This window comes from Ctenocephalides felis, unplaced genomic scaffold (genome assembly GCF_003426905.1).
Source record: "Ctenocephalides felis isolate EL2017-DRISC unplaced genomic scaffold, ASM342690v1 CF-g0.4_SCAFFOLD_03570, whole genome shotgun sequence".
NCBI classification, from domain to species: Eukaryota; Metazoa; Arthropoda; class Insecta; order Siphonaptera; family Pulicidae; genus Ctenocephalides; species Ctenocephalides felis.
Window position 1 is genome coordinate 10,768,528 of NW_020539724.1, and position 10,506 is coordinate 10,779,033.

At 29.9% G+C, this 10,506-nt stretch overlaps 2 protein-coding genes across 2 annotated transcripts; both read right to left on the minus strand.

The window, feature by feature from the left end:
- Nucleotides 1–165: 165 nt before the first annotated feature.
- LOC113383366 (V-type proton ATPase 116 kDa subunit a-like) lies at nucleotides 166–1,513 on the minus strand. Its single transcript, XM_026621638.1, has 3 exons — nucleotides 1,381–1,513; nucleotides 387–563; nucleotides 166–276 (listed from the first exon to the last, which is right to left on the minus strand). The coding sequence occupies exons 1-3, from the start codon at nucleotides 1,456–1,458 to the stop codon at nucleotides 166–168; spliced, it is 366 nt and encodes a 121-aa protein (XP_026477423.1). The 5' UTR covers nucleotides 1,459–1,513.
- A 7-nt stretch (nucleotides 1,514–1,520) lies between these two features.
- Nucleotides 1,521–8,619, minus strand: LOC113383367 (V-type proton ATPase 116 kDa subunit a-like; the record flags this gene model as incomplete). Its single annotated transcript, XM_026621639.1, has 5 exons — nucleotides 8,480–8,619; nucleotides 6,247–6,388; nucleotides 4,939–5,115; nucleotides 3,062–3,175; nucleotides 1,521–1,610 (listed from the first exon to the last, which is right to left on the minus strand). Coding segments are annotated over exons 2-5 (498 nt in total), but the record flags the coding sequence as incomplete, so codon positions are not given.
- Nucleotides 8,620–10,506: the final 1,887 nt, after the last annotated feature.

A 10,506-nucleotide genomic window follows, 5' to 3' on the forward strand; every position in this document is an offset into this window, starting at 1 on the left:
TCATAAAAACTTAGGACTACTTCAACTTGAAAGAAAAACAGCAATGGTATGGTATGGTATTTACTGAGCCGTCTGTCAAAGCTTTTTGCACGAGTTCTAGATCATTAACGGGCACCCAGCATTCGCCTATTAAACATTTCTGAGTCACATCCATGTTGAACAAATTCATCGTGTGATAATTGCTTTCATCTTGCGCACCATAATCTTCCAGTTCATTAATTCTTTTGCGACGCTCACTAAAACGCGATGACGATGGTCGTGAGTCTGATTTAGGACCTAGATAAAGGAATAAATGGATAAACAAGTCATTTTATTTAGGCCTAGGAAAACAAACCGACTATTAAATATCATCTTCTGAATTATAAGTATTATTTTAATTATTTTACCATTTTCAAATCAGCAAGTCTAGTTTTTACACCCATGAGCATATCCTCGCGTTCGGCTGGGACACTCGGGCAAGGATACAAAGATGCATGGAAACCAGTGCACACTTTTTTCAGACGAGTTTTTAATTCTTCTCCTTGGAAAAATGCAACAAAGACAGTTTTGTATATTTCATTGCCCTAGAAAAATAAAAATAGCGCGATATTACATTGAATATATACCCTGCAGTAGTTGCATTTAAATCTTATAATATAGGGTGGGCCATTTAAAAATTGGAATTTATCGATAGCAACTTGCCTGTAGGCCACACAGTGCGGAATTCGAAGTTGCGATATATGGGACAAAAACTAAGAATTTTGAGATCTTTCTAACGATGTATAACGCTTTATATGTTTCCTTTACAGAAATATCTAAACATTAAGATCACTAGATCACTAGGGCCACTTGATGGACCACCCGTTACGTGAAAGTCTTAAAATTTTCAAATTATTTAAAGTTACTATATCGTTATAAATGCCTATCAATTATATTTTTGCAGCCGGCACCTACTGTTCATATTTGAAAACGGACAATCGATTTTTGTTTGAATGACCGCTTGCGTCAATATATTCTGAAGCAAAGTAATATACCTCTACCTGTATTTCTTTTTATCCGACCAATACAACCATAACAATTGTTGAATCAAAACAGATCAGATCCGAATCAGCTTAAATTATTTCTATTATTTTATGCACATTTTTCTATTAATCGTGCCTTGAGACAAATTGCTGGAACTTCCCAGATCGAATTAAAAATTTGAATATCTAAATTATTGTGGTTGCTTATTTTTCTCAAAAACTGCTATTTTTACGACGACTGGACCCGTCTTCGCAAAAAAACTAATTACCACTTTTCCCCAAAAAATTATTAAAAAAATTTTTTTGGTACGGAAAGTTCTAGCAATTTGCCTTAAGGCACGACGCCATGCGCCGCACTAGTTTTTATTCCTGCTCTTACCGTAGTGGGGTCCTCTAAAGGTTTATCCAATTCCGCCCTTCTCAAAAATACGTTTCCTCGAGAAATACGCCAAAGCATTCTCTCGAAAGCTGGAACCCTGGCCCTTTGAATCACACCTGCCACGAACCCAAGTCGGCCCGGTTGACGGCCTGTTGGGTTCCATCATCGTGGACGGCGTTTGCAGGCATCATATCTGGGGTAACTGCAGCTTCTTGTTCGGCGAAAAATTGCTGAGAAGACGGTAAAAACATAGATAATCTTCAGATTTCACTGTATACATCCTACAACTCTAAAATTATACTGAACGTGATGAAAAATTATGATTTTTTCATATCAAGGCGCTTTAAATTTAACCGGTATTAATTAACCCATATCTAACCGGTACCATGCATTGTGCACTAACCTCGAGCTCAGCTACATTTCAGGTTAAAACCAAATCATGCGTACCGGTTGTTTATGGGACAGGGGTTAAATCAAGAACTTGTAATTTTTTTCGAGACAAAACTGGAGAATTGAAATAATGTTAATGCAGTTTGATACAGTTTTATTCAGATCATTCAAAAATATTACGGAATTATCTAAATATAAGTGTGTATACCCTATTAAGTGGGTAGTACCCAATTAACGATCGGGTTTTTTTTTCGTGATCTAAAAGAGCAGGTTTTTTTATTTCGGAATTAGAAGTTTAATTGATATAATATGTGTTTCTGATAACATTTTTTTTTATTTTAACAATTTATGTATTTCATTATGCTTGTACACCAAACAGAACTTAAGAATCCTTTAAAAAGTTGGCTTAATACTAATTGGTTCTACAGATGGCAACCTAAACAATTATCGTTTCTGTATATATAATATATTTTTAATGATAAAGTAGTTTGTCAATAAATAAAGCAAGTCACCTAGTGACATAATCAATCTAAATTGATAAGCTAGTATTTAGTTTGTGTTCAGCAGTTATTGAAAATACATAGTAGGGAAAACATCAAAGAATTGCTGCCTTGGTCAGGTATAAACATACATTTGAAAATTGACTTTTTAATTAATTTATATTCATAATCATGATTATAATTGGGCAGTTGTAAAGTACTCGTTATATAAAAATAATGCGTAAGTAATAATACATAGATAATTTTTATACCAATTATTTGCGAATCCTTGTTTTATTTTGAATCGATAATAATTTGAATATTGCTAATCAGGAATTGTTGCAAGATGCCTTATTATGCAAAAAAATTGTATTTATTTGTATATTTAAATTTATATTGTATTTTTAAATTATTGGTGTATAGATATTTTGGGACTTCTAATTAGGCAGTTGTACCATTACTTACATTATTATTATTATCATTATAATGATTTATGCTAAACCAGGAAGTTCAGGTCTACATGACTACTTTGAAAATGCACAAGAAATTTATTTCCTCGTTCTATGTTACATTTTATTACCGGCAAAAGGGTTTTTGTTGTTTTTTGTATACGTAAATAAATACTAAACCATTTTAAATTAGTACAAATAGAATATCCGAGTAGTAATGTTCTGAAAATAGATTTAATGCAATGATGAGAAAGCATAATAGACGTGTTTATTTTCGCATGGCGTGAAACTTTGTCGTAGTAATGGACTTTTATGGACACATGGGTAAAACAAATATTTACAATTATAAATACAAATTATTACCTCAGTTTTTTCTAAAATATTAAGCAATTCCGTTAACTCCAGAAAATTTGACTTTAGGTTCACAGCGTTTTGTGAGAGTTCCATAATCTCATTTTCAGTCTTCTCCAGTCTGGCCTGTAAAAAAATAAAATATTTATATTTTTCATCAATATTTAAAATTATAACACGTTAGTTGCCATGTCTCACGTTAAGGAGTGTCATGTCAGACAGATACGATTTTTACTCTGTTTTATTTAGCAATCAGAAATACATAAGGATTCCTATAAGCTAAATTGACAATATTTGAGAGTAAAGAATTGGAAGGAGAAAAAAAAGCTTTATATAGGGCCATGTCAGTCACATATGTATGCTATGAAAAATAGTGTTTTTCCAGAAATTTTGTAATTTTTTTGATACATTGAGTTTTCTTGATATATTTTTAACTAAACTATCTAATAAAGTTACCATGGCCTATGTAAAAATTTTCACTTTTCAAATACTTTGTATTGGTACTGGATTCAATCGTTTCAAATTATATAATTGGAGCAAATAAATTACCCAGCAGTTTCTTCACAAAACAAGAGATATTTTTATGACAAAATTCATTTATTGATTGAAACATTTACTTCGAGATCAATAATTTCCTTATCAAAGAAATTTTAGTAAATAAATACCTATCAAAATACTTTGTATTCATAATTGAATACTGACTTTGATACGTCCCCAATTTTCTCATTCAGACATCGATTCAAACTATATAATTTGGGTAAATAAATTACCCAGGAATTTCTTTAAGAAATATACGATATTTTTTTAATGCCTTCCATATTATCTATATTCATGATGATTAAATTTTTCGGTTAAAATATTTACTAGGTATCTGGAAAAGAAGATCGATAAATTTCCTATCTAATGAATTTTCATTAAAAAATTCCAGCCAATCTGTAAACTACTTTCTGTTCATAAATAAATTTAGACTTTGATGTGTTTCCAATTTTATAAAATTATATTTTACAAAATAAATATCCAAATTCAATCCTATAAGCTGTTTAGATGCTTTGACTTAACTAACTACATTGGTTTTTATAGATGACACCCAAATATTTGTCCTAATTTTTTTGATGATTATTTTTACAATTTTTTTATTAGTGAGATATTTGCCCTATTACAGAAATTGTAATAATAATATATTATACAGAGATGGTGTTCGGACGTACTTTCGTTTTATTATATTGGCCATGAAGGTGACAACTTTCAGGGCATTTAGCTTTACACAGAATGGTTGCTACCCCTGGTAGAGGGGGTAGAGGAGTATTTTAATTAAACTAGTTGTTTACTTCTAAAAGTAAAGTCCGCGTAACAACATGTATAATAAATAACCAATAAATATATCTTCTTTCATTATAACTTAGTAACAAGGCTTGTAATTAGAACTGCAACAAATACATAATACACAAACAAATCAGAGTTTAATACAGTCCACAGCTACAAGGGTTAAATTATAACCCAACAACCTGAATTATCGAAGGAGAGTTTTAATAAATTTTCTAATTACGTACACAGATGTGTTTGGGTTGCCATCTGTCGAAAAGACTAGTATTAAGTCAACATCAGCATAACAACTTATAGGACTATTAAGTTCTGATTGCTGTTTAAAAATAACAAAAAAAAAAAATTAAATTATTTTATTGATTCAGCAGTGCCTGGCAAAAGCTAATTGCACTTGGAAACATATTACTATCTATTAGTTTAAATTATAATTGATGTCACTACTGCTTGACATCAAAACTTTCTGATTCTAAAATCCCGTAGCTCTAAATACTAACCACGAGGGATTTCCTTTACAATGTCGGCATTCGTGATCATGAAATATTTCGATTGAAAAATTTATTAGTTACCTCGAGGTCAATAATTTCCCTCGGATTAGGTGCAACTGGCAACTCGCTTAGGGGAGGTATGGCCACGTCGTCTTTATTGATTTCGGCTTCGACGTAGCGGAGTTTCCTTTCCATTTCATCGCAGCGTCGCACCTCGTTCACAAATTTTCGCTGGAAGGAATTCACTTCGGAATTCAACTGAAAAATAGAAATATTGTATTGTTTCATGTTTGGATACTATAAAAGTATTTACGGAAATTTGTGGGTACTTTTACGAATTATTTGCGTAAGCGCGATCAATTAAAAAGATTACTAACTCCACATACTACCGAGTATGTATTTTCCTACTTTTTTGCCAAGTTTAACACTGTATAAATTAATTTTATTTTTCACAGTAAAGAAAAATAGTTATATTGTATTGTTTTATATAAAAAAAAACTCAAAAATTATTTGCGGAAATTAGTTGCTATTTTTGTAAAAAGTGACAGGAATAGCTCACTCAGTAGCTATGTTTTTTTGAAATTTAGATATTGTGGTCTATTTATCAACATACATATTTGAATTTGCAAAGATTAATATTATTCACTACGTTCTTGATAATACGCCCGAATCGTGATCACAATCTTCAACCATAATAATTTACGATACTAACAAAATCACTGGTCAATATCACTGTAAAAATCTTATTATTGAATATTTATTTTCCGAAATACCACAAACTTATTCTTTAATGATAATGTAATTATAAATGTAGTGATTTACAGATTTTTATATGGAACTACTGTGTCTTACATAAGAGACAATGCCAGTTAAATTTCTTTCAAAAATTTGCATGTTTTTGTCCCTGCTAATGTAAGTTGTGTTTATGGAATGTTTTGGACTTGCTGAATTTTTTGTTTGTTGTATTCAAATTCTATCACGTATTGACTCACAAAATGCATTTATATAGTTACTGGTATTGTCCAAAGAAACACACAAATGTTCTGGTAACTGAGTGAGAGATATCTCATTTTCAGTGGTGTTGGACACAAAAGTCTAATCAGTAGATTTTAGCATAATTTGTTAAATAACTGAAATAATTTTTTCACAAAAATTGATAGATACTAATTTATTTGCTTTTATAAATTAAAATCTGTCGTTATAAAGAGGAAACAACATTCAACAATTTTGGTGGATAATTATATAAGGGAAGAAGGTTACCAACGAGTGGTAACCAGTTCCGTTGTTGATCGTATGGAGCTTATAGAAGTGAATTAATAGTAGTGATAGCTAATAAATGGCACTATTTTTTTATCAATGAGTTATTATATTAGTGATTATTTTATTTACATCTCTGAATTGAACCGTTCCAGCTTCTCCCAATTCGGAGACAGTTGAATAGGCGGCTTCGGGCTGGATGAACATCTGGCAGAGCGCCATCTCCTCACTGCGAAACATTGCCCCCATGATGAGGCTGGTGTGGACCTCACTTCTGGAAAAGGTTAGATTTATAAATATTACTTTATGTATATATATATATATATATATATATATACAGCCGACTCTTTCTCACTAATCCGAAATTTCGATAGACCGACACCTTCCAATAATCCGGCACCTTCGCGACCAAATTTTGTGTTTTTTTTTGGGAAGTTTCAACGTTATTTCCAAAGTCATATGTTAAAAATTATGACTATTTTCTAAAATACAATAATACGACACCCTCCAGATTTTAATACCTAATAAAACGTTGAGGTTACCAATACACTATATATAATATATATTACCTATACACTATTTTCATTACATTATTTTATTTCTGTTGTTTTGCAGAACTGATTATTTTGAATACCATTTTAATCAAATTGTAGAGGATTTGAATTGTACTTAGTTTCATCACGAGTTGCATTGATATTTTAATAACATTGGAATATCTTTCAGCATGTGCTAGGTGATAAGATTTGTTTAATAAAATGCTGTTTTTGCAATACAATAAGTAATAATAAGGTGTTGAGCAAAATTCCGGGTGATGTTATTGTCGAAATAGGATCTTAATTATATAAAATTTGCAAAACCTAGCTTCATCGTAGTACACTTAAAAAAAAAATTATAAAAATTATATAATAGAAGCATACAGAATATTTAGTTAAGATTTGTTAACAGATATTTATTAGTAATAAGTTTATTAATCATATATTAGTTAGCAGATTAATAATTTAATTATCTATTAATTTTGTTAAAACTTAAATTCTGGAAATAATTAAGCATGACAAATACGTTAAAAATTCCTTTTGATAAGATGCAATTAAACACATGATTTAACTCAAATAAAATAATTTTAAATCATTTTTATCGCAAATATTTACTTCATTCAAACAGTATCAATATCGTAAATGTACTGATTTTATTGACTTTTTTGCATATCTGTTCAATACAGTTGCCAACCCAGAAATTAGATTAAAATCAATTAGATTATTCTATAAAATTTTGAATTTCAATATGTTTAATAATAAACTTATCGTAAGCCAAATTGTATTTATAACACTTGAAATATTTGAATAACCCTTTCAAATAATTTAAATATCGTGCACTGATATGACTTTTTTTTCAATTTAGTTTACATATTGTTACTTAATATATTAGGTATTTTTTTCACTGAAGTTAATAATATTCTATAAATAATGAACAAGTCGCATGTCCAAATTTATCATAAAGAACATCGAGCTCATGATAAAAATTGTTATTTATAAATAATATGAACTATATTTAATATAGTTTAGTCCCTGGATCCTCCTCTTAAACCTTCTCAATCGTCAATTTAAAATCCATTAGGGCTGCATGGTTAATCCACCGAGGTCTTTCCTAAGAATAGTTCTAGTTTTCTTACCTGTATCTAGTTGGATGTTTCTAATCCTCAATCCTTGGATCACTTAACTTAGTCCCAATATTTCTTATACCAAGGACTTCCCTAAGAATAATTCTATTTTCCTTACCTGTAGCTAGCTGGATGTTTCTACTCCTCTATCCTTGGATCACATAACTCAGTCCCTATATTTCTTACACTAAGGGCTTTCCTAAAAATAGTTCTATTTCTCTCACCTGCAGCTAGTTGGATGTTCCTAATCCTCATTATTTGAATCACTCAACTTAGTCTCCATATTTCTTATACCAAGGACTTTCCTGAAAATAGTTTTATTTCTCTCACCTGTAGCTATCTAGCAATCCTCGATCCTTGGATCACTTATCTCAGTCCCAATATTTCTTATACCAAAGACTATCCTAAAAATAGTTCTATTTCTCTCACCTGTAGCTATCTAGCAATCCTCGATCCTTGAATCACTTAACTTAGTCCCAATATTTCTTACACCAAGGACTTTCCTAAGAATAGATCTATTTCTCTCACCTGTACCAAGTTTGATGTTTCTAATCCTTGATCCTTGGATCACTTAACTTAGACCCTATAATTCTTATACCAAGGACTTTCCTAATAATAGTATCTAATCTTCAATCGATGGATCACTTAATTTGGTCCCAATATTTCTTATACCAAGGACTTCCTTAAGAATAATTCTATTTCCCTTACCTGTAGCTAGCTGGATGTCCCTAATCCTCAATCCTTGGATCACTTAACTTAATCCCCACACATTCAATATTAATGACAGTTGTCTGGCAACTAAATGATAGGTAATTGACTCAATTTCGAAATGATATCTCGAACATCACGTGTGTAGGTAATCACAATCGCATTATGATAGCGACTATTGTACTTGATAATTGAGAATGATTCGAAATCCCAAAGATTATTTAGGTTTTCAAACGACTACATGTACGTAAGCAAATAAATGCTAAAGATATTTGTCTGATCTGATATGGTCTTGATGATAATGCACTGATTTTGTATATTACATCCATAAAATAATTAGCAAGAATTGTAAAACCATTAGAAAATATATGAACATTTTCATTCAAATCGTTTAATATGCAGTTACCATATAAGAAAAGACATTGAGGAATTCAAAATTTCTAACACAGTTCCATTTAGATAAATAATTCATCAACGCTTTTTGTTTTGGCAATGGCAATGATACTCATCCCACATATAATTTCATCTATTTATATTTATTTATTGAAGTAAAACTTCTTTAGGCGCGACTAGGGTGTAAAACCGTACAAATGCAACGGAAGTGCGTTACGGCAGATAAGATAAGAGTTGAGTGCCAATGATTCGCCATTCGCTCTCAATGATATCATTTCTATAGGGGTCGATTGTGATTGGTCGTCGCGTATGTGAATAGAGATCTGTCGTTGTATACGTACAGGAATCAACGTTGTATACGTATCGATATCAACAAGGAATTCGGCATAGATAAATAAACATTTTAAGGTTACATCGTAGTACAAATCTTGATTTATTAAAAAATGTCTGAATCAGAAGAATATTTTACCCTGTTCCTTGAAAATACTGATTAATAAGAGTAATGACTATTAAGTTGATTGATTAATTGATTAGACATTATTTCTATATTATTCGTAGTTTCTATAAATCTTTGAAGTTATTAAAAAGGAAAATATTTTTTAGGCAATACAGATATTGCAGCTGTTCAAAGAATGATATTATATCGCCAGCGAAAAAGTAAAAAAAAATACAAACAGTCAATGAATATATGTTAATTTCAATTACATGAAGTTCTTCAAACACAATTATTAGATGATGAGTGAATTTGCGAAAACAATATTTGTTTAGGCATTGTTTAACATAATTCACTGTATGAACAAATATTATAGAAGTTATTAATCAGCAATTACTTCATTTCTTTATTGAAAGTTTATTTCTAAATGCTAATTACAATGACAAACCGATCATGTCATATCTGAATTATTTTTAATGCTATTATAAATATATAATTTATAATTTATAATTTATCATTATATAAATGTGTATAATGGTTGACACTAATAAATGTGTGCATCACGAGTGTTACCATATTACTAATAAACATTCTTCAAAATTGTTATATTATGTATTTATTTTTACTTAAATGCCATCTTGTACAGTAGCATATAAGTTTTACTTCAATCGCGTGTGAACCTTACGCGCACTCTTTTTTTTAATATTTATATATTTATATAAAGATTTCCTTAAGATAATATAAAGATTTATGATCCTTCAATAAATTAGATTGTCCAGTTTCCAAACAGCTGCAATAATAATTAATTTTTCAAACAATATCGAATTGCTGATAACTATTCAAGAAATATAAATTATCAATATTTAATAGAGATTAGATAAAACATAAGAAAAATACAATAACTTGAATCTGTGGAAATAATTCAGAATTTTATCACTGTACGGTGGCTAACATACAATTCTTGTAGATAATCTTATAATGAACTTTGCAGATGAATGTTAAATAATTAATAATGAATAATATATATAAATTTTTGTTATATATAAAATTCGATTTAATTGTTCAGTTTTTTGCACTTAATTTTGGCGCAATACTTTTAGCAGCATTGCTGACTAATAAAATAAGTAAAATGAAACAATTTATCATTATTTTTCATTTATATTTTATTTAAATTTATCATTTATCATTTTATCAAATAATT

Excerpts from the sequence above, each read along its gene's own strand:
- LOC113383366 (XM_026621638.1), bottom strand. The coding sequence starts at position 1,458 with ATGCTTTGGCGTATTTCTCGAGGAAACGTATTTTTGAGAAGGGCGGAA. Across the intron at positions 564-1,380 it reads CTTTAGAGGACCCCACTACG|GGCAATGAAATATACAAAAC; the intron begins GTAAGAGCAGGA and ends TTATTTTTCTAG. Across the intron at positions 277-386 it reads GACTTGCTGATTTGAAAATG|GTCCTAAATCAGACTCACGA; the intron begins GTAAAATAATTA and ends TCCTTTATCTAG.